At 43.9% G+C, this 25210-nt stretch overlaps 1 protein-coding gene across 1 annotated transcript in view; it reads left to right on the plus strand.

Annotated features, from left to right (window-relative positions):
• The window catches only part of FBXO36 (F-box protein 36), a 57106-nt gene extending 35688 nt beyond the window's left edge, over positions 1-21418 (plus strand). Inside the window, exons 3-4 of the mRNA XM_007520160.3 lie at positions 9406-9578; positions 21076-21418. Coding sequence (XP_007520222.1) covers positions 9406-9578; positions 21076-21264 — 362 coding nt within the window. The 3' untranslated portion in view covers positions 21265-21418. The remainder of the gene's footprint in view (positions 1-9405; positions 9579-21075) is intronic.
• Positions 21419-25210: the final 3792 nt, after the last annotated feature.

Here is a 25210-nt window from a genome sequence, read left to right on the forward strand (position 1 = left end):
TCTTCCTGAGACCTTTAACAACCTGAGGAAACATCTGTGGCTACTTTCCTAAGTTAAATAAATAGGGGTAACCAGAAAATTATTTCTTGGAATTATTAAAAAAAAATCTAGGTGAAGGGACCTGGGAGATTGATTTTCTAGTATAGCACATGATTTCTGGGGTTGAGCCCTGACACCACCTGGGAGCACCATGGAGGCACTGAGAGAGCTCCACAGATGGTGGGACAGTGCTATGGAGCCTTTCCTCTTGTTCTCTCATTCTGACTGTCTGTCCCACTCTCTTACTCTTGCTCTCTCTCAAAATAAATAAAATAAAATAAAAGTTGGACCAGGAAGGTCACTTGGCAGCATTGCCCTGTGTTCATTTCTTGGTGCCTCATAAAATAAAAATGTCGTTTTAAGTGGCCTGGGAGGTGGTACAGTGGTAACCCATGTTGCTTGCAGGTCTGAGGTCTCAAGTTCAGTCCCTAGCACAACATATGCCAGACTGCTCCTCTGGTTCTCGTTCTCTCTCTCTTTCTCTGTCATTACTAAAAATAAACATGCATATATATACATATACATCTGCATCTGCATCTGCATCTGCATCTGCATCTGCATCTACATAGATATGATGCAGTTTATAGAGTAGCAAATGCAACTCTATGAACTCAGTATGAAGTGCCATTTTATGGGTTGAGGTGGACTCCAACCTAAAAATAAGTTGTTTTCCAACTTGCGTCCACTTTAAAGCTGGCTGCTTACACCTCTGAGTGGATTGTAAGTGTTGGTTCAGTGTTGAGACCAGTTCACAAAAATCTCTGTGCTAAAGCCAAGTGATGATAACAACCACATCTTCTGAAACAAATAGCAAAGAGCCATTCCTTTTTTCTTTGTCCCCCCCCCCCCCATCTCTGCTATTACGTGTGAGGAGAAAGGTGGGAGAAATAAATTGGATGTCCAAGTATGGAAACTCCCTTGGCCATTTAGACAGTTTATGGGGGAAGCAGAACTTGAGTGTTTGAAATGGGGACCATAACAGAAAATTGACAATACTAGTAAACCTTGTTATACTGACTTGAGTTCTCAATTCTGCAAGTGTGAGCTCCAGGAACCAGGAAGTGGGAAAGGATAGTTCTCACCCCCTCCACAAAGTTGGGCTAGTCCCAAGCCTCAGATCTGCATTCTCTCCTCTACACCATTTCCAGGGCCAGTGTTGAAGCTGGAACTGGAACTTGGTCTCCTCATACCTGGCCACCACCTCTTCCCCGATCTTCTCTCTGCCTCTCTGGTCTGCAGCCCAGATCTCTGGGGTTTCTGCCCACCTGGGAGCCAGGTGGGTTAGGGGGAGTCACAGAGGCAGGAGCCCTGGGAGACCATCAGGGTGCGTAGCTCAGGCCACAGCCACTGCAGGAAAGCAGAGAGCCAAGCAAGACTCTGTGACAAAACCAGACCACAATGAAATACTTCTTAAACTCGTTTACTTTTCCTTTAAAAATATTGATTTATTTTTATCTGTTAGGACAGAGAGAACTTGAGAATAGAAGGGGAAATAGAGAGGGAGAGAAAAAGACACCTACTTCACTGCTAACAAAACATGTTAACATTTTCCATATTTGTATCGTTTGATTCAGATGATCCCCCCATATATTGGTGTAAGTTTCCCAATCCCTAGAGAATATCTTTTTAAGACGTAAAAGGTATGCAGCAGCCTGGGAGGGATGTAGTGGTGGAGTACAAGACTTGTGAGCTCGTGTACTTTCCCTCACTTATCAGTCAATTCATCTATCAATTAATCAATCTTTAGGAAAATTATCTAGGTAGTCAGATTTCTACTCCTCACCTATCTATGTGCTCCCCCCACCCCACCTCTTTACCAGAGCGGTGCTCAGCTCTGGTTTATGTTGGTGCAGGGATTGAACCTGGTACTTTGAAAGCTCAGGCATGACAGTCTCTTTGCATAACCATTAGGCTATCTACTCCTACTCTATTATCATTTATTAACTGTTGTAAATTAAATGAGTATAATTTTCAAGCATATATATTTACAAATACATAAATAACATATTGTATGTCTTTTTAAAATGTTTATTTGTTTATTCCCTTTTGTTGCCCTTGTTGTTTTATTGTTGTAGTTATTATTGTTGTTGTTATTGATGTCGTTGTTGTTAAATAGGACAGAGAGAAATTGGAGAGAGGAGGGGAAGACAAAGAGGGGGAAAGAAAGATAGACACCTGCAGACTCCCCTGCAGGTGGGGAGCTGAGGGCTCGAACTGGGATCCTTATGCTGGTCCTTGCTCTTTGTGCCATGTGCGCTTAATACACTGTGCTACAGCCCGACTCCCCATTCTATGCCTTAAAATTTCTTCTAAAGGACATCTTACTATATTATTTTCCACTTAATTTTATTTAAAGTTTTTTAAAAGTTATTATCTTTATTTATTTATTGGGTAGGGACAATCAGAAATAGAGATGGAAGGAGGAGATAGAGAGGAAGAGAGAAAGACACCTGCAGTCCTGCTTCACCGCTCTCAAAGCTTTACCCCTGCAGGTGGGGTCCACTTCATTTCATCATCATCTCTTCTGAGATGTGGCCATACATGTAGATTTGGTGCTTTTATTTCAGGAGATTGCATTGCAGTATGATTCTAATCTAAACCACACTTGATTCAGTCATTTCCCACCCTGAAATTAGGTGGTTTCCTCCATTATGTAATAGTAAATCTTCATGAATCCTAGGGAGTGTGTGAGAGTTTCTCTGGGTGTGTGAAAATACACCTTCAATCTTACATGACATTAGACATATTTCCTTTATTATAGGAGTCGTCATGGTTGAATATATAGTAAACATTACACTTGCAATAAAGTTCACCTTTGTTGATTGATTATCTACTCACCATCTGAAAAGCAGAAACCCCCCCGCACAAAAATAATCTCCCCTAAGTAGGCATTGACAACCTGCTTTCCAAATGAATTAAGTCATTGTGTATTCCCATCAACATTTCTGAGAAATATTACCACATTCTCACCAACTTTTGGCATAATCAGAGATGCACATTACCTCTTGCCAAGGTTTGTGTATGGATTTCCTGATTATTCATCATACTGAGTATCTTTCCTTGCATATGTTGGCCATTTGGACTTTCCCATTTATGAACTTTCTTTTTTTTAAATTTATTTATTTATTCATGAGAGAGACAGGAGGAGAGAAAGAACCAGACATCACTCTGGTACATGTGCTGCCGGGGATCGAACTCGGGACCTCATGGTTAAGAATCCAATGCTTTGTCTACTGCACCACCTCCCGGACCACTTATGAACTTTCAATTCATTTATATTTGCTGATTTCTTCCAGTGGCTGTTTGTCATTTTTAATGTATTGATAGAAAGATATATGTGTGTGTGTGTGTGTGTGTGTGTGTGTGTGTGTGTGTGTGTGTGTGTGTATGCCAGTTCTTTGATTTAGTTATCTGTGCTACAGCTATTTCTCCCAAGTTTTTGGTCTCTTTTCTCCCCATTTACTATCATTATATCGTTTTTCCCAGAGTACTGTTGAGCTTTGGCCTATAGTGATATGGAGATTGAACCTGGGACCTTGACACCTCAAGCATGAGAGTCCTCTGTAGTACCACTGGGGCTGTCTTACCTTGCCCAGAATTTAACAATTTTAGTGTAGCCCACATTTCCAGTCTTCTAGTATATGAGTTTTACTTTTGCATTTTATTTTTTAAAAGATTTCTCATGGCCTGGAGGTGGTGCAGTGGATAAGGCAGTGGACTCACAGGGATGAGGTCCTGAGTTTGACCCTTGGTATTGCATATTCCAGTGGTGCTCTGGGTCTTCCTCTCTCTCCGGTTGCTCTCATAAATAAATACACAAGTGTCTCTAAATAATAAATCTTCATCTACTTTGACTTCACATTTTATTTAGATATCTATTTTATGTACTTTATATGAGCTAGAGAATGTTACATAAGAGTGGGAGAGTATCCACAGTACCACTCTGTACACGAGGTGCCTAGGAATGAACTGGCAGCCTCAAGGCGTGCAAATACTGCACTTTACCGCTTTGCTAGTCAACTTATTTCCCTGACCGCTCTAGCCAGATGCCATAAGGATACATTTCTATATTCAGTTCTAAATATTTCATGACTTGTTTGTCAAATATTTTTTTGCTCGCCTCGAGGGTTATCGCTGGGGCTTGGTACCTGCACTATGAATCCACAGCTCCTAGCGGCCATTTTTCCCCCATTTTATTGGATAGGACAGATATAAATCAAGAGAGGAGGGGAAGACAGAGAGGGGGAGGGAAATAGAGACACCTGCAGACCCGCTTCACCCCTGCAGGTGGGGAGCCGGGGGTTCCAAATGGGATCCTTTCGCGGGTCCTCGGGCTTCGTGCACCACCGCCCGACCCCTATATTTTTGTTTTTAACTTATCTCACTTTATTTTTTTAAAAATATATTTTAAAGTATTTTGTGTGAGAGACTTTCCACATGAAATAGAGAAACCAGAGCACTACTCTGGTACCTGCAGTTCAGGGGACGGAACTGGGAGCCACAGTTGTGCCAACCAGACTCTTGGACAGAGGAATCATTTACCAACAACTCACCTTTATTTTTGACTTTAATGAAATGAAGGTAATACTTTATTTATTTTTTATGTATGACTGTTCAAAGTTTTCAATATCACTTATTTATTATTATTATTAAATTGCTGCTAGGGTTACTGTCGGGGCTTGGTGTCTGCAGAATGAATTGAGTGTTCCTGGTGCTCTTCTCTTCTCTTCTATTCTCTGCTCTTCTCTTCTCTTCTTTTTTCTTTTTTCCTTTTCTTTCTTTCTTCTTCTTCTTTCTTTTTTGATAGGCTAGAATGGAAAGGGAGCCGGAGGGCGGGGGGGCGGCGGGGGGGGGGGGCGGAGACAGACAGAGAGACTAGAGCTACATCACTGCTTGTGAAGCTTTTTCCCTGCACGTGGGGACCAGGGACTTGAACCCTGGTCCTTGGGCATGATAGAGTATGTCTTCAACTGGGTGTGCCACTGGCTGGTCCCTATAGCATGGTTTTAATCAGTCCACACTGTTTTGTAATCCCATCTCTTGACAGATTCCATGTTCCAATAGATACACTCTCCAGGAATATTTTCTTCTGTTGACTGTCTTCCCACAACTCCACACAGCTTTCATTATATCCTTAGAGTACACGTCTTATTACTTGTTTAGAGGAAGGTTATCTTCTTCCTACTTATCACCAGAGCTGGTCTTAATCTTTTGCTCCGCATTCATGTTTTAAGATCAGAGCCCTGTATTCAAGAATTTGCTGGTCCATTGGATTCAATTTTTCTTTCAGATTTCTATTTCTTCTTTAGTCAGAATTTGTAAAGTATCTCTTTCTGGAGAATTTCCAGTTTATTACTTTTACAATGTGCTGGTGCAATGCTTTTTCCAAGTCTCTAATGTAATTTCAGTTATATTCCCTCTTTTAAATTCTACATAGCATTGAGTTGTAGCCTTCCATCTTGTTTATTCTTGCAGGCTTAGCAATTTTACTTATCTTCTGTTGACTTGATATTTTATTTGCCATTATATTGGGTTGTCTAGAAAGTCAAGATGTATTTTTCTATGAAAAAATATGACATAACTTTCTTGACAACCCAATACAAATCTCAGATTGAAGACCAGCATGTGGATATACCATGGTATTGATACATACCAAAAAAAATACCTTGATTCATCTTAGAAAAAATAATTTATCAAAACAGTGATATTAAAATATTCTGTAGTTTATTATTATGCTTTTCTCTTTGGTGTGTCAAGTGTCAGTAGAACTATTAAACGTCATCTCTTGCTGTAACAGATTTATTTACTTATTTTAATTCCATCTGTGCTTGGTTCATGTGTTTTGTTAAGGACTTGCTAGTTTAGAAATATTAACTTGCTGTGGTCCGGGAGGTGGCACAATGGATAAAGCATTGGACTCTTAAGCATGAGGTCTTGAGTTCGATCCCTGGCAGCACATGTACCAGAGTGATGTCAGGTTCTTTCTCTCTTTCTCCTCCTATCTTTCTCATAAATAAATAAAAATCTTTAAAAATATATATATTAACTTGGGGCTGGGTGGTGTTTCACCAGTAGAGTGCACACACTATCATGTGTAGGTACCTGGGCTCAAACCTCCACTCCCCACCTGCAGAGGGTCAGTTTCATGAGTGGTGAAACAGTGCTGCAGGTATCTCTCTGTCTCTCTCTCTGTACCCCTCCCACTTCAATCTCAGTTTCTCTCTGTGTCTATCAAAAAAAGTTATTAGAAAAAAAAAAGCTGTCAAGAGTAGTCGATTCATATCATAGGCACCGAGCCCCAGTGATAGCCATGGTGGTAGGGAAAAAAAGAAGTATTAACTTTTCCTGGTTAAATTCTTCTTTCTTCTTCTTCTTTTTTTTTTTTTATTTGTTTGCTTCCAGGGTTATTGCTGGGCCTCAGTGCCTGCACCATGAATCCACTGCTCCTGGAGGCCATTTTGTCCCCCTTTTGTTGCCTTTTTTGTTGTAGCCTTGTTATGGTTATTATTGTTGTTGTTGATGTCATTCATTGTTGGATAGGACAGAGAGAAATGGAGAGAGGAGGGGAGGACAAAGAGGGGGAGAGAAATAGAGACACCTGCAGACCTGCTTCACCACCTGTGAAGCGACTCCCCTGCAGGTGAGGAGCCGGGGGCTCGAACTGGGATCCTCACGCCCGTCTTCAAGCTTTGTGCCACCTGTGCTTAATCCGCTGCGCTACCACCCAACCCCCCTAAATTATTCTTTCTTCTATAGATAGTGCTTCTTCTTGCCACTGAAAGTAAGTTTTACTTTAAAGTCTACTTTGTCTGGTGTTAATATAATTATATCCACTTTCTCTGGCTCAAACTGGTCTTTTCCCATTTTGTTTCTTTCATATTTTCATGTCATGTCTTTCCCATCTAGCATGTCTCATTAAGTAGCACAAGGCTGGAGCTGTGTGCATGCACACGCTTTCTGGGTGTCCTTGAACTGGCAAGATTGGCTCATTTATACTTGTGATGACAAAGGTGTCTGCAGTTTCTGTCAGCTTATTGTGCTTTTATCTTCCCAAAGTGCTGTTTTACTTTTTTTGTTTCCATTTCTTCCTCATTATTGTGTTTCATCCATTCCACTGTTTCCCTGCGAGAGAGACTACATCCCGTACAACACTTATTATGACCAAATGACCCATTTGTGGAGTACAGTGTGAGCTGATGTTGTTCCACAGAACCTTCCAGAGGACTTTGGACAGGAATTTCCATGCCTATCTTTGTTTCCTGCCCAGACCTTGACCTACTAGGCCCTGGTTTTGATGCTTCAGGGACAGGACCCATCTGCAAGTGACCCCCAGGGTGAGAACCACGGCCTGAGAATAAGGAGTGAAAGATGATGAAAGCACTCGGGTCTCTGATAACTGTGTGGAGCTCCTGCACCAGCCTTTACAGCCCAGCTCCAGATTGATTCAATGAGAAAATAAATATCCCTACTTACTAAATCGCCTTGCATTGGATTTTTTCTCTCTCCCTTTTTAATATTTATTTATTTCCTTTTGTTATCCTTGTTTTATTGTAGTAGTTATTACTGATGCCGTCATTGTTGGGTAGGACAGAGAGAAATGGAGAGAGGGGGAGAGAAAGACACCTGCAGACCTGCTTCACCACCTGTGAAGTGATTTCCCTGCAGGTGGGGAGCCGGGGGCTCAAACCAGGATTCTCATTCCGGTCCTCATGCTTCGCGCCGCGTGCACTTGACCCGCTGCACTACCGCCAGATTCCCGGATTTTCTCTTTTGTTCAGTTGTTGCCCCATCCCCAGTGGAAGAGCCATTTTGGAAATTATCCCTATCACCGCCCTTTCTTTCCCTTCCCTTCCCTTCCCTTCCCTTCCCTTCCCTTCCCTTCCCTTCCCTTCCCTTCCCTTCCCTTCCCTTTCCTTTCCTTTCTTCTTCTCCCTCATTCCTCCCTTTCTTTATTTGTTTCATATGACAGAGAGTTTCATATGAGTTAGAAAGAGTTTCATGAGAGAGAGAGAGGAACTAGAGAATCACTCCTGTACATGCTATGTTGGGGACTGGGCCAGGAGCCTTGGCCATGCAAGTCTGGTGCTTTATCAGCTGTACTGTTTCCTGGTCACCCCCTCCTGCCTCCCTTTTCATTTATGGCACCACAATACTTGGTGAGGGGAATCCACCCAGGACCTTGTGTATGTGTGGGACTGCTGAGAGGACTCCCTGACCCAAAATTTGTCTATAATTTTGACAGAGAAAAAGAGAGAGAGAGTGGGGGGAGGAGAGAGAGAGAGAGAGGGAGAGACAGACCAATGCACTGCTTCATGATCCATGGAGATCCCTTGGTGCTGTCCATGGTACATGTTGTGCTGGGAATTGAACCCAGGATTTCATTCATGGTAAGGCAAAACACTTTACAACTAAGCCAACTCCTCAGCCTAACTTTTCCCCATTATTTCAAACTATATTAATATTGATTACAAAAAATATGAACAAGCCACTTTTTCTCCATGAAATATTCTGATGCTCACACTTTGAGATGATGACATTATAGATCAAGGTGTATTTTTATTTTATTTTATTTTTTAAATTTCTTTATTGGGGAATTAATGTTTTACATTCAACAGTAAATAAAATAGTTTGTACATGCATAACATTCCCCAGTTTCCCATATAACAATACAACCCCCCACTAGGTCCTCTGAATCCTTCTTGGGCCTGTATTCTCCCCCCCCCCCCCACCCCAGAGTCTTTTACTTTGGTGCGATATGCCAATTCCATTTCAGGTTCTACTTGTGTTTTTTTTTTTTTTCTGATCTTCTTTTTCAACTTCTGCCTGAGAGTGAGATCATCCCATATTCATCCTTCTGTTTCTGACTTATTTCACTTAACATGAATTTTTCAAGGTCCATCCAAGATTGGCTGAAAACGGTGAAGTCACCATTTTTTACAGCTGAGTAGTATTCCATTGTGTATATAGACCACAACTTGGTCAGCCACTCATCTGTTGTTGGACACTTGGGTTGCTTCCAGGTTTTGGCTATTACAAACTGTGCTGCCAAGAACATATGTGTACACAGATCTTTTTGGATGGATGTGTAGTGTTCCTTAGGATATATAGATAGGTAGGTAGATGGATGGATAGATAGATAGATAGATAGATAGATAGATAGGTATCTCACACCTGGAGACAGATGCCTCAAAGCTGGATTGACCTGCTGGTCCCCAGGCAGCTTGGAGAATGCAGGAATAACCCAGCAACACCCTTTACACCAGCCAGATGGTACTGTCCCAAAGCTCAAAACTTTCTCATGGTGCTGGGTTTCTGTGTGCTCACAAGTGCTAACCCTATTGGTTTATTGGTCTCTTTGAATTACAGTCCAGATTGCCTTAATATTTGGTGCCCGAATATTAGACTATGTCTTCAATTTATGCGAAGGTAAATTTGACTTCCTTGAGCGGCTCTCAGACAGATTGCTCCTGAATATCATATCTTACCTGGATCTTGAAGATATAGCCAGGCTTTCACAGACGTCACACAGGTTTGAAAAGGTAATATTCAATTGTTTTGCGTCACTATAGGATTTTCTGTGTGCATTCTTAAAGTTTATTATTAATATTATGACGATCTAGTGGTGGCTTCTTATTTGCAGTTTTTCCAGCAAACATTTGGTGAATACTTGCTTTGGGATGGGCACTTGCCTAACTAAGCACAGAAGTTGAACATAATTATTCCTGCCCTCAGGGAACTTACAGTTTAATAGCAGAGACTCACACAGGTACAAGTCATTATGCCGCAACATGAGCAATTCAGCAAGGAATGCCTGAGGCACAAAGTCAATGCAAAGTGATTTCTTTTGTCTGGCTTTAATAAGTGGGTTGTGGGGACTGGGGGTTGAGTGCACACATTATCATGCACAGCGTCATGGGTTCAAGCCCTCACTTCTTCATCTGTAGGAAGGATCTTTCATGAGTGGTGAAGCTGGTCTGTAGGTGTTTCTCTTTCCCTATTCTTCTCTATCTCCCCTTCCCCTATCAATTTCACTCTGCTTATCAAATAAAAGGGGAAATATGGCTGCTGGGAGCCCCAGTGATAACCCCGGTGGCAATAAAAAAGTTAAAAAAGAAAAGTGGCATATTTGGTCAGGTTTTGGGGAGGGGGGAATAAGAGTTTGTGAGGCAATCGTTCAGACAGGAGCATGGTGACCTAAAAACATAAAGTGAGTAGTAACTACCTTTCATTTTGATTTTGAAAACCAAAGCACCTGTTAGCTCTGACAACTGGTGGTGCTGGGGGTCCGAACCTGGGACCTCCCACATGCAAGTCCTGTGTGCTGTTGTTGTACTGCCTCCCCAGTTCTCATCTCTTTGGCACATTACTGCTCTCCCAATAGAGGCGCCTTAGGAAACTGTCCTGCATGGTGCCGTGCCTTCTCCTGGGTCTAAGCTCACAAAATGAATTCTCTCCCATGACTGAATCCTCAGCAGAAAAACTTGAGCAAACTTAGCCAGTGCTAATTTCACTGAGTGTCAGGACTTCACTGTGACTCTTGGCTCCACTTCCCAGGAGGTGCCTTGGCTCTTGTCCCTTCAGTTCTAGAGTCCTTCCTGCCCCCTGCTCCCCTCCCCTCCCCCCCACCATCATCATCTTTAATGAGATGAGAGGCAACACTTACCACAGTGATGCCAGCCATAACCTTATCACAAAAAAGTCTGCAATTGGGAGGCGGGCTGTAGCGCAGCGGGTTAAGCGCAGGTGGCGCAAAGCGCAAGGACCGGCATAAGGATCCCGGTTGGAACCCCGGCTCCCCACCTGCAAGGGAGTCGCTTCACAGGCGGTGAAGCAGGTCTGCAGGTGTCTATCTTTCTCTCCTCCTCTCTGTCTTCCCCTCCTCTCTCCATTTCTCTCTGTCCTATCCAACAACGACAACAACAATAATAACTACAACAAGGGCAACAAAAGGGAATAAATAAATAAATAACATAAATATTTTTTTAAAAAGTCTGCTATTTTTTAGCAGTAATGTTCTGCTTTATATATGAACTTTAAGGATCTGTATACTTAATCTATCCATTTTTAGTATAAATTAATTTTTACTGATTCTCTGATAATGAAGAGCCAAAAAAAAAAAGTTTGAGGAATTGCTAAATACCCCCCCCCCCCTTTACCAGAGCACTGATCAACTCTGGCTTATGGTGGTGTGGGGGATTGAACCTGGGGCTTCAGAGCTTCAGACCTGACATCTCTTCACATAACCATTATGCTCTCTCTCTACCCCTGCCCAATATATTCTTTCTCTTTTCCTTTTTCTTTCTCTCTTCCTTTCTTCCTAACATATTGACAGAGGTGCTGAGAGAGTGAAAGAGATCACAGCATTGAAGCTTCCTTCTGTGCTATGGGGCCTGGGCTTGAACCTGGGTCACACACAAGGAAAAACAGTGCACTATCCAAAGCAACTTTTTCACCAGCCCTGTATCCTAATATTTATTTTTGCAGTTGGGATTTGAATACATGTGATTTCACCACTCCAGGCTTTTATTTTTAATTCACATGGGGGGGGGTGGGGTGGTTATGTATGAAGAGAGACGGAGACAAAGACAGAGACATTCTGGCCCCAGGGCTGCTCCCAGCGCCATGGCGCTTTACATGTGGTCCCTGTGTTTGAACCTGGGTCCTGTGCCTGGCTAGCGCCCTACCAGGTAAGCTAGCTCTGCAACCCCTGCAAAAATGTTTACAGCTAATGTTTTATATTTGTTGCTGATAAAAAGCCAACTTGTGATGCTGTATTTTTTCCCCTCCCTATAATACATTTTACTTTACGCAGTACTGGGGAATCAAACCTGGGGCTTCCTGCTTGTAAGTTGGGCACTTCAACTGCAGTACAACTTCCCAGGCTACTTATTTATTTGAGAAAGAGGGAGAGAGAGAGACCAGATATTGCTTAGCTCTGACATATAGTGGTGCTGAGGATTGAACTTGGGACCTCCAGGACCTTAGACATAAAAATCAGATGTGCGACTATGTGTTAACTCTCTGGTCTGTTGCTTTAGAAACAAAACAAAAGTTTCACTGGTGGGCTGGGAGAAACAGAATATTGGTTTTGTACAAAGACTCTCCTGCCTGAGGCTCTGAGGTCCCAGGTTCAATCCTCTGGAACCTCATAAGCCAGAGCTGAACAGTGTTTTGGTAAACAAACAAACAAAAAACTTCCCACTGGTACATCATTTTAAATTTATAAAAATGTGACATAGATAATATAGAAAATGTATGTACCCTCCTCCCCCTCTGCAGCCACCCCCACTGCTCACATCCTATGGAACTTGCTCCCACAAGCCCTGGGGATCAGCGGAGGACTCTGAAGGAAGCCACCAGTGGTATTCGCTTCTCCACTCACGTCCCTCTGCTGACTCAGGATCCAGTCTGGGCCACGACACTGCATTCAGCTCCTTATTTTTACACCCTTCAATTGTGTGCCCCCCTCCCCAGTACATTAATTTTCCCAAATTGGTCTCATCCATCAGGGAACAAAGTCTCTTGACTCTATTCCTTCTCTCTTTCCTTCAGCTTACTCAGCGGTTCACACTAGCACACCAGCACCTCAGATCTTGGCAGGGGTGGTGGTGGTGGTGGTGGTGTTTATGACCCATGGTGACAGGGGACCATGACAGTGGGATAAGAAGAAGTGGCCACCAAGCTAGATTTGTACCCCCGAAGGTGACCATGAGTTTTTGGAGCCTGGACCTTCCTCTCTGGGAACGAGTTAATAAATACGCCCTGGTTTTTGGTATTAAGACATGGCAATTTTTTTTTTTAAAGAGAAGGAAGAGAAATGATTGGGACAAGAAACAGAGACACAAAGAGGAGAGACATCACACAGCATTGCTCCACCATCCACGGAACTCTGGGTGCTGTCCATGTGGAGCTGGGACTGGCCCTCAGGGCCTGACTCATGGTGAGGCAATCACTGCCCACTGAGCCATCTCCTGGCCCCTTCATGATAAATGATTCTCATGGTTCATGCAACTAGTTGCATGGACAAGCACTTTTTTCCTATTTGTTTATTTATTTTTTAACTTCCATACCACTTTATTGAGGAAATGTTGATTGACAGGATTGTTTCACAGAGCTACACTTCCACATGACCCCAACACAGGTGTCAGTTCACCCTGCCCTTCACCAAACTGCCCTTATAAGTTACTATTTAATCACTAATAAGAGCGAGAGAGGGAGGCCACAGCAGCATTCTGGCATATGTGGTATTAGGGATTGAACTCTGGAACCTCATGCTTGCAAGTCCAAAGCTTTACTATTGTGCCACCTCTCAGGCCGCCATGATATATGTACATATATTTTTCTTTTTGTGAGAGAAAGAAAAGGAGATAGGCCGGAGCACCACCCCACCATTTTTAACTTTCTATATGTTTTTTTGTCTTCCTTGTTTTCCTGTGCTGAGGCTGGAATCCAAGACTCCAGACAAGCAAGGCATGCTTTGTGTGCTCAGTTACCCTTCCAGCCCAAAACAGGATACTTTTTTTTTTTTTTTTTTGCCTCCAGGGTAATAACCAATAGGTGGGGCTGAGTGCCTGAATCCACTGCTCCTGGAGGCCATCTTTTTTTTTTTTTAAATCTTTATTTATTTATTTATTTATTTATTTTGCTTCCAGGGTTATCGTTGGGGCTCAGTGCCTGCACTACAAACCCACTGCTTCGGATAGGACAGAGAGGAATCGAGAGAGGAGGGGAAGACAAGAGAGGAGGAGAGAAAGATAGTCACCTGCAGACCTGCTTTACTGCTTGTGAAGCGACTCCCCTGCAGGTGGGGAGCCAGGGGCTGAAACAGGGATCCTTGCGCTGGTCCTTGTGCTTCAGGCCATGTGCGCTTAAACCCGCTATGCAGCTGCTGGGCCCGCTCAAGAGGCTAGAAGTTTGGGGTGGGAGGAGGGGCTGATTTTCCATGATTGCTGTGTATAGGCCCTTTGAGGTGTTTACACCACGGTGAGGCCAGAGAGTGGGCCTGTTCTCTGGATCCCCATGGGGCAGTACCCCTATCCTCTTGAGTCTTAACTCTCCTACTTGGCAAAAGCAGAGGTTTCAGCTATATACAGAACTTGTTTCAATTCATGTGAGTCAAGTTCACTGCACCTCCGCTAGGGGGAGCTCAATCCACGGATGGCTGCTCCTTTTTCATTCATTTTCATATTGGATCAAGTCTCTGGAAACAGGGTTAATGCCTGGAGTTTTGCAAACTGCCACCTGCCAAGCAAGAGAGCCCAGGTCCTTAGTGAGAGAGAAAGAGCTGAGACAGCACAGCACTACTCTAATGTGCATGGAGTTTCCCTCCCACCCCGTGCCATGCATGGTGCTCCCATGTATCGCCAGGGACTTCAGCCCTCGTCCTAATGCCTGGCAAAGTGTGTACTTTGCCAGTGAGCTATCTGCTGGCCTTGGAGATTTTGGTTTTCTTTTGAGAATTCTTTCCTTTTTTAAAAAGAGTATTTTTAAATTTCTTTTTTAATTATCTTTATTTATTTACTGGCTAGAGATAGCCAGAAATTGACAGGAAGGGGGATACTGAGAGGGAAAGAAACTTGCTTTAATATTAGGAATAAAAGAGAAGACTTCATTTTCTCATTTAATTTTTTTTATTTATAAAATGGAAATATTGACAAGACCATAGGATAAGAGGGGTACAAGTCCACACAATTCCCACCACCAGAATTCTGTATCCCATCCCTCCCCCGATAGCTTTCCTAGTCTTTTTTTAATATTTATTTTTATTTATTCCTTTTTGTTGCCCTTATTGTTTTATTGTTGTAGTTATTATTGTTGATGATGTCGTTGTTGGATATGACAGAGAAAAATGGAGAGAGGAAGGGAAGACAGAGAGGGGGAGAGAAAGACAGACACCTGCAGACCTGCTTCACTGCCTGTGAAGTGACTCCTGTGCAGGTGGGGAGCCGGGGTCTCGAACTGGAAACCTTACGCCGGTCCTTGCTTTCCTATTCTTTATCCCTCTGGGAGTATGGACCCAGGATCATTGTGGGGTGCAGAAGGTGGAAGGTCTGGCTTCTGTAATTGCTTCCCTGCTGAACATGGGTGTTGACAGGTCGATCCATACTCCCAGCCTGTCTCTCTCTTTCCCTAGTGGGGCAGGGATCTGGGGTGGTGGGGACCCAAGACACATGGTGGGGTTGTCTGCCCAGGGAAGTCAGGTTGGCATCATAGTATCATCTGGAACCTGGTGGCTGAAAGAATTAAGATATAAAGCAGAACATAAAGACTATAGCAGATGAAGATTTGGGGTCTTCATTTTGGAAAAAGCTAGTAAGTCTATTTTAGGTATATTCCAAGGGGCCCATGACTTTACTAGTTTTTGCCTGAGTCTGGCAGCTAACATCCAAGGTATTGCCTGGGGAGATGGTGCCATAGTTGGAAAAAAAGACTAGGAAGCTGGATCAGGGACTTTTTTTTTTTTTCTGTTTCCTGGCACCATATTTATTTCTTGGTGGGAGGAATACTAGGGGATGAGCTTAAGATTTCATGAGTTACATTCTCAGACCTTATTTAAAAAAAATTATATTGTGGCTTGGGAGATATCACAGTGACTAAGGTATTGGACTCTCAAACATGAGATCCTGAGTTCTATCCCTGGCATTGCATATGCCAAGATAATGCTCTGATTCTCTTTCTCTGTTCTCCTGTATTCATAAATAAATAAAATATTTCATAATGTGGGTGCCAGTGGTAGCACACCAGGCTAAGTGCACATAGTCCTAAGTGCAAGGATCCTGGTTCCAGCCCCTGGCTCCCCGCCTGCAGGGGGGGTCACTTCACAAGCAGTGAAGCAGGTCTAGCAGGTCTGTCTTTCTCTCCTCTCCTCTCCTGTCCTTTGTCTTCCCCTCCTCTCTCAAGTTCTGTGTGTTCTATCCAACAAGAACAACAATAGCAGTATCAGCAACAACAACAGTAACAACAACAACAATGGAAAAAAGATGGCCGCCAGGAGCAGTGGATTTGTAGTGCAGGCACTGAGCCCCAGTGATAACCCTGGAGGCAAAGAAAAAAAAATTAATATATATATTTATTTAGTGTAGGGTCTCACATATGTGTGGCCTTTCTAGTCCAACATTCTCTTCTCCCCTTCTTTTCTCCCTTCTCCTCTTCCTCCCTTTTTTTTTTCATTCTTTAACACTGTAGCACTGCTCCACTATCTACCACACCTCAAGCTTTCCAGGTGCTCCCTTGTGCTGTCACTCAAACCCAAGTCCTCACAGGAAGATGTGTGTTCACTGGGTGACCGCTCTTTCTTGCCCCCTCCCCCCAGACCATGGTTTTGAACACATGCCTGGTATTGCAAGAAGAACCCAGCTCAGCTCTGAGAGCTCCATTATTGCTGACATTATCAGCAAAAGCAGGGGCAGCTGAAGAGAGACGGAGGGCTTTCATGGCTAGAAAAGATTCTTGTTGGGAAGCTGTAGGGCAAGCAGTGCCACAACCTATGAATGTGTACGAGTGTCCCAGGAAAACTACTCATATTTATGAGGGGAGAGGTGAGCATGCTCAGTAGAGCAACCTCTGGTACTTGTGCAGAGAACAACAGAGAAGCATCAGCAAGGCTGCATTTCCCAGTGTGGGTTGTGGGATGGAGTGAAAAGTTATTATAGGTCGAAGTGGACTTCACAGCTCAGCCTCCCTCCACCAGCTCAGCCCAGAGAGGATCTGGGGTCCCTCAGACATTTGTAAGGCCTTTGTCTTCTAGCAAAGACAAAAGCATGTCTGAGCCCAGGGAGGGGTAGTCACAGCCTGGAGGGCTTATCTCAGTTTTGACAAGAATGAAATGGGGCAGAGTTGCCCAAGGTTTTGGTGCTCTGACTACACCCCTGAAATGCCTTTTGTCTGAGGAACTGAACTTGTTACTCTCTTTTGCTCTCCAGAATGTCTAGTTTGCACTCCCTTGCCCCTTGTTCAAAAGATCTTTGGCGTCCCTCTCTCTTGTTCGTGATTGACAGTGTGGTTTCCAGTTTTTGTGAGTCTGGGCCTTGATTGTGTGTGATTTCTCTGCTGTGGGATGATTTTTCATTGTGACAGAAAGGGAGGGAGGAGGAAGAAGGGAGGGGGAGGACAGCACTGGAGTTTACTGGAGCTTCCTCTGGTGCCACAGAACCTTCCATATGGTGCAGACATTTGGATCTGCACTGTGTGTGCATGGCAAGGCACATACCCTCCCAGTGAGCTATTGCTCTGGTCCCTTTTAAAAATTTTATTACTTAAAGTGTGTGTGTGTGTGTGTGTGTGTGTCAGAGAGAGACACTCATGAGATGGAAATAGATAGATAGGGGCCCAGTGGTGGCGCACCTGGTTGAACACACTTGTTACAGTGTGCAAGGACCCAAGTTTGAGCCCCTGGTCCCCACCTGCAGGGGGAAAGCTTTGCGAGTGGTGAAATAAGACTGCAGGTGTCTCTCTGTCTCTCTCCTTCTCTATCTCCCCCTTCCCACTTGATTTCTGGCTGTCTCTATCCAATAAATAGATAAATATATTAAAAATAATTAAAAAAAGAAATAGACAGACGGGCAGACAGAGAAAAGGCAGAGCACTCCTCTGGCTATGCATTACCAGGCATGGAACTGGGAGCCGCAGGCATGCAAGTCCTGTGCTCTACCAGCTGAGCTCTCTCTCAGTAAAATAAGAAGCCCCAGAAGGGGAAATAGCCGGTGACAGGCCAGTGAAGCGCTAGTTCTCCCCCCAGTTCCAGGTTTCTGTGCCGCTTCCCTCCTCCTAATAACTGTGCTTGGTCACACTTCTGCATGAGCCCTGCACTTCTGTTTACTTGCTCCCTCCCCTCTACTGGATCATCCCATCAGCACATAACTAAAAAAAAGTGCCTGGGGACCATGAAACAGTGCACTCAGTAGAGAAGATGCCTTCCCATGGGGGAGACCCTGGATTTGACCCCTGGCATTACACGGGAGCACCGAGGACAGTACTGAGGGAGCTCCATGAATGGTGGAGCAGTGTCACACAATGGTGTGTCTCCTCTCTGTCTCCCCCTCAAAAAAAAAAGGCAAGTTGCACTTGGGGGACTACTGAGTGGTGTAACAAAATGTATGAAGCTCTGGGTTCTTTCTCCTGAGACACACACACACACACACACACACACACACACACACACACACACACACACACACACTATGGGGGCCGGGTGATGGCGTACAAGCCCCAGTCCCCACCTGCAGGGGGAAAGCTTTGCAGTCAGTGAAGCAGTATTGCAGGTGTCTCTGTCTCTCTCCCTACCCTCTCAATTTCTCAATTTCAAAGTCTCTGTCCGATAAATAAATATAATAAAAATTTTAAATAACATTTATTTAAAAAAATTTCCTATGGTCTAGGATAGGTGGCAGGGTGGAAAAAGTGTTAGCCTCTCAAGCATGAGGACCTGACTTAGATTCCAGGTATTACATGTGACTGGCCCTCTCTCTTTCTCTCATTATCTGTCTTTAATTTTTTAATTATTACCTTTATTTATTTATTGGATAGAGACAATCAGAAATTGAGAGGGTAGGGGAGATAGAGAGGGAGAGACAGAGAGACACCTGAAACACTATTTTCAAAGCTTTCCTCCTACAGGAGAGGACCAGGGGCTTGAACCTGGGTCCTTGCACACTGTAACATGTGTTCTCAACTAGGTGCACCACCACACCAGCTCCTTATCTGTCTGTCTATCATCTATCTATCTATCTATCTATCTATCTATCTATCTAGTTATTTTACCAGAAAACTGCTCAGCTCTGGGTTATAGTGGTGCTTGGGATTGAACCTAGGACCTTTGCTGCTATAGGAAAAAGCCTTTTTGCAGAATTAGTATGCTCTCTCCCTAGTATTAACAGATAAATAAAACTTTGTTTATACAGCCTAAGAGGTGGTGCAGTGGATAAAGCATTAGACTCTCGATCAATCAATCAATCAAGCAAATAAACCAAAGAACTAACAGTCTCTGAGCTCAAGAAATAGCTTATGCGGTAGGGTGTGTGCCTTGCTATGCCTGGCACCACATGAGAGATGCCATGGCAGGAAAGGAAGCTCTGGTGCTGTGCTGTCCCTCTCTGTCTTTCTGCCTGAATGAAACAGAGATGTGGCCCCATAAAACCAACAAGTGAAGCCTGTCTCTATCCCACTGCCCGTTCTGCTTTCCAGTGGCACGTCTTCCCCTCTGTTCTTCCTGGAACTCACGAGAGCTCAGCGCTGGCTCCCTCTAGGTCACTGGGATTGCTCCATTCAGTCACTGCTGTGCGCCCTCCTGCAGAAATCCAACCATTTCAAATTCCCATGTTGGTCAGCAGCATTTGATACATTGATTACACTTTGAGTTGTCCTTTCTTTCTTTTGTATCTTTATTTAAAAATATTTATTAATGAGAGCGATCGAGCACCATTGTGTCACTCTGGCACATGCAATTCAACTTGGAACCTCATGCTTGATGTTTTATCCACTGTGCCAACTTCTTTTTTTTTTTTTTTTTTTTTTTTTTCCCTCCAGGGTTATTGCTGGGCTCGGTGCCTGCACCATGAATCCACCGCTCCTGGAGGCCATTTTTCCCCCTTTTTGTTGCCCTAGTTGTTGCAGCCTCGTTGCGGTAATTATTGCCATAGTTGACGTTGCTTTGTTGTTGGATAGGACAGAGAGAAATGGAGAGAGGAGGGGAAGACAGAGAGAGAGGGGAGAGAAAGATAGACACCTGCAGACCTGCTTCACCGCCCGTGAAGCGACTCCCCTGCAGGTGGGGAGCCGGGGGCTCGAACCGGGATCCTTATGCCGGTCCCTGCGCTTTGCGCCACGTGCGCTTAACCCGCTGCGCCACCGCCCGACCCCCTACTGTGCCAACTTCTACCCATGCTTTCTTCTTCTCTCCTCTACTGGAAATATTATTATTATTATTTATTTTTTTCTGACTGCTGAATGTTGGGATGTCCTAGAAGTCTTCCCTGGACTGCTGTTGTATCTCCGAATATACCTAGATGATAGCAGCTAATACCCCGGCTTTGGATATTATTTTCTTTCTTTCTAAAAAAAATATTGGGGGATTAATGGTTTACAGTTGACAGTAAAATACAATAGTTTGTACATGCATCACATTTCCCAGTTTTCCTTATCCTCCACCAGGTCCTCCTCTGCCTTCATGTTCCAGGACCTGAACCCTCCCCTGAATATTATTTTCATGCTGATAATTTTTAGACTTGTTCTACAGAACACTCACATGCCCTAAGTGAGGAAGTGAGGTCCCCTTCCACCATCATGCACCAGGACCCCCAGCCTCCCTGCCACCCCTTCTTCGCTCCTTCCCTCCTTCCACAGAGTGCTTAGCTTTGATGCAACACACCATTGTGCTTTTTTTTTTTTTTTCTTCTTTTTTTGTCTTCAGGGTTATTGCTGGGGCTCTGTGCCTGCACTACAAATCCACTGCTTATGGAGGCTATTTTTTCCCTTTTGTTGCCCTTTTTTATTGTACTTATTGCTGGATAGGACAGAGAGAAATCCAGAGAGGACAGAAAGACAGAGGGGGAGAGAAAAACACTTGCAGACCTGCTTCACCGCTGGTGAAGGGACTCCCCTGCAGGTGGGGAGCTGAGGGCTCGAACCGGGATCCTTACTCCCCGGGACCCTTACTCAGGTCCTTGCGCTTTGCGCCACGTGCGCTTAACCTGCTATACTACTACCTGCCCCTCGTCCCCCCATTGTGTTTTCCTTCCCTTCCGTTTTCCTTTCTTTTTCTAGAACCCTGCTCAGCTGGCTTATGGTGGTGAGGGGGACTAAACCTGGGACTTTGGAGCCTCAGGCACGAGAGTGTCTTTGCAGAACCTTATGCTGTCTCCCCTGCCCACACCAGCATTTGGATCTTATGAGTTCAGGAGCAGGGCTGCCCTGTGTTTGGGCCACCTGTGCCCCAGCTCTTTTAGCCTCAAACTGGAGGTGTGGGGCAGGGCCACCGCAGCTTGAGTCACCCCAGTGGGGCAGTGAGGGCGCGGATTGACTGGCTCCTCTCGCCCGCAGCTGTGCTCGTCCGAGGCGCTGTGGGAGGAGCGGGTCCGCCTGGTCTGCGACGCCATCACCCCGGACATGCGGGCGCTGGCCAGCGAGATCGGCTGGAGGCGCCTGTTCTTCACCAACAAGCTCCAGCTCCAGCGGCAGCTGCGCAAGAGGCGGCAGAAGCAGGGTCCCCCGAGGAAGAAGTTGTACTAGGACCTGCTGCTTCTCTTTGTTGAAGGGCGGAGAGCCCAGGCCGGAATACGGGTGGTTTTGGATGATGTGCAGGTGTGCTGTCCCAGAACAATTTATGAAGCACTGCAAGTTGAGTATCTAATTCATACACGAATAAAATTGTATTTTACTTAAATTGCTTATTCGGCTTTTTTTCCCTCCCCCTTCAGTGCTGGGGCCACACATATACATGTGACTCCACCGTCCCTGAGTCAGCCTTTTCACTTTTTATTACTGGAACTCACGAGAGCTCAGCATTGGTTCCCTCAAGGTCACTGGGATTGCTCCATACAGTCGCCGCTATGCATCGTCCTGCAAAAACGCATCCATTTCAAATTCCCATCTTGGTCAACTTTTCATATAGGAAGAGGGGGAGGGAGACTGAGAGATATCACAGTGTGTGGAGCTTCCCCAGTTTCTTAGTTCCCCCATGTGGTGCCATCTCAAGCATGGTAAGTGTGAAAGGCATGCAACCTACCAGGTGAGCTATTGCCCAGTCCTGGTTTATTCAGCTTTAATCTCAAACAGGTTGCCATATTATGTACATTCATATTTGGGAATCCTCAGTGTTTTAGTTTGTTGACATAATTTTTTTTTTTCCAGAGCACTACTCAGCTCTGACTTATGTTGGTGCAGGGGGGGGGGGGTGTTTAAACTTGGAACCTTGGTGCCTCAGGCATGACAGTCTCTTTGCAGAACCATTTATGAAGATATCTGAGAATTTTACCTGAGATGATGACATGAGGAGTGGCATGGGACAGGGATTAGAACAAGTTGTTACTTGTCACTGTGTATTTATTTTTATTTTATTTTATTTTACTTTTTTTTTTTTTTTTACCAGAGCACTGCTTAGCTCTGGGTTCTGGTGTGAGGGATTGAACCTGGGATTTTGGAGCCTCAGGCATGAGAGGCTTTTTGAATAACCATTATGCTATCTACCCCTGCCCTTGTCATTGTGTTGTTATCCACTTGGGTACAAGGTAATTCTCAGCTTTCAGGATGCCAAACTGACTCCCCACGCCATGCTGAAGAATAATACAAAGCCACTTTCCTGAAAATATGATTTTTGCTCTCAGCTTTCCTGTAAGGACCTTTATCTTCAATTTGTGTCAAGTTATAGTGAAATAGGACCTATTCTCTTCAACTTAAAATAGCTGGTTCAACTAAAAGTGAACGCCTTTGGTTGAACACTATTTTTTTTTAAATTTATTTATTTATTCCCTTTTTTTGCCCTTGTTTTATTGTTGTAGTTATTGGGTTTTTTTTCAGCTTTTAAAAAATATTTTATTTATAGATATATTTTAATGAAAGAGACAGAAAGATATAGAGAGCGAATGACCAAAGCACTGCTCAGCTGTGGTTAATGGTAGTGCTGGGGATTGAATTTTAGTCTCAGCTTTTACATCAGGTGGTAACTTTATTTTTATTGTTGACTAGAGTGAAAACAGTAGAAACAACTTGAAGGTAAAGGAGCAGGCAATTGAGTAAAATAGTGAAGGTACATCTCTATAATAAAGTACTGTGCTATTGTAAAAAAGTGAATGAGATAGCCCAGAGATTCATTCACAGGTTGTGTAGGAAAGGCATGGTTTACTTAAACCTAACACATTCCCAAGAAAGACCTGTGTTCAGGACTGTTGTAGTTATTGTTGTTGTTGTTGATGTCATCGTTGTTGGATAGGACAGAGAGAAATGGAGAGAGGAGGAGAAGACATAGAAGGGGAAAGACACCTGCAGACCTGCTTCACCGCTTGTGAAGCGACTGCCCTGCAGGTGGGAAGCCGGGGGCTCCAACCAGGATCCTTATGCCGGTTCTTATGCTTTGCGCCACCTGCGCTTAATCCGCTGTGCCACCGCCTGACTCCCTGAACGTTATTTTCTACTTATTTTATTACTATTATTTTTTTGTATTTATTTATTTACTTTTTTTTTTTTACTATAGCACTGCTCAGCTCACACACTTCTTGTGGTGTGGGGGTTCAAACATGGATCTCAGAATCTCAGGCAAGAAAGTCTATTATATAAGTACTGTCCTATGAATCCATAAATCTGCATTTAAGATAAGTTTGGGTACAAGATAATTTATTTATTTATTTATTTACCCAGAGCATTGCTCATCTGTGGCTTATGGTGGTGCTGGTGACAGAATTTGGGGCCACAGAGCCTTAGCTGTGAAAGTCTTCTTGCAGAACTCTTATGCTGTCTCCTCAACCCAGATACATTTTTAAAAAATCTTTATTTATTTATTGAATAGAGACAGCCAGAAATTGAGAGGGAAGGGGGCGATAGGGAGAGAGAGACACACACCAAAACACTGTTTCACCACTCACGAAGCTTTCCCACTGCAGGTGGGGACTGGGGACTCGAACCTGGGTCCTTGTGCATTGTTTTTTTAATTTTATTTTTGAGAGAAATGCAGATACACACAGAGAAACACCAGAGCACTGCTCAGCTCTGGCTTATGGTGGTGCAGGGGACTGAACCTGGGACTTAGGAGCCTCTGGCATGAGAGTCTGTTTGCATAACCATTATGTGGTCTCCCCTGCCCGAATTGTCTTTTTTAAAAAACATTTATTTATTTATTCATTCCCTTTTGTTGCCCTTGTTTTATTGTTATAGTTATTATTGTTGTTGTTATTGATGTCGTTGTTGGATAGGGCAGAGAGAAATTGGAGAGAGGAGGGGAAGACAGAGAAGGGAAGAGAAATATAGACACCTGCAGACCTGCTTCACCACTTGTGAAGCAGCTCCCCTACAGGTTGGGAACTGGGGGCTCGAACCAGGATCTTTACGCTGGTCCTTGTGCTTTGCACCACCTGTGCTTAACCTGTTGCGCTACCGCTGGACTCCTGCCCTTGCGCATTGTAACGTGTGCTCAACCAGATGCGCCACCACGTAGCCTCATAGATACATGTTTTAAAGTAACAAAAGTTCTTTTCCATTCTTTCCTTCCTTCATCCCATCCATCTTTCCTGCCTGTCTTCCTTTCTTCCTTCCTCCCTCCCTCCCCCACATCCCACCTTTTACTGGAGTTCTGCACAGCTCTGGTTCTGGTGGTGCAGGGGATTGAACGTGGGACTTCAGAGCCTCAGGCATGACAGTCTTTTTGCATAACCATTATGCTATTTCCCCTGCCCAAAGAGAAAAGTCCGACTCTACAAAGTCTCCAAATTTTCTTCTCCAGAGATGATCATGGTTACATTTGCTTCTATTTCCTTCGAGAAGGAAATCATATGGATAACTGTTGTTCTTTACAACATAGGTGGGAGTACTGAAGACACTTTTTTCCCCTTTTCTTAGCAATATATCTTGAAGACTGTTTGCTATTTTTACTTATGAATCTATCTTAATAGTTCCATTAGTTCAACTGCATGTTTAGACCATACATTATTTAAACAGCTTCTTATTAATGGACATTTTGATTGTCTCCAGTTTTTTATATATAGAAAAACACTTTTTCTTCATTTGTCTTCTTCAGCTGCTTTTAGAAAAAACAATTGTGGAAATGAGAAAGGTGTACGAGGTTTTTTTTTTTTCTTTCTCTGGGATTTGGTGCCTGTGTGGTGATCACTCCGCCACTGCAGGTAGCCATTTTTTCTCTTTTTTCTTTAAGAGAGAGAGAGAAGAAGAGACATCTGCAACACTGCTCCACTGCTTGTAAAGCTTCGTCTCTGGGGGTGGGGGCTAGGGCCTTAGACCTAGGTCTTCTCTCACGCTGACATGTGAGCTCTACTGTATGAATCACCACCCAGTCTTCTGAGTTTCAAATTTTAATAGCTGGACTTGGCACTTTGAATAACTATCCTTGGTGATTGTTTACTGGGAGTTCAAGGACTTTTTCCAGGGGAAAGAACCCAGCATCGTCTACATTTTCAGAGTTTCCTCCTTAAGGTCAAGAAAATTGAGAATGTATACACAAGCTCATTAA

This window comes from Erinaceus europaeus, chromosome 7, assembly GCF_950295315.1.
Source record: "Erinaceus europaeus chromosome 7, mEriEur2.1, whole genome shotgun sequence".
In the NCBI taxonomy this organism is placed as follows: Eukaryota; Metazoa; Chordata; class Mammalia; order Eulipotyphla; family Erinaceidae; genus Erinaceus; species Erinaceus europaeus.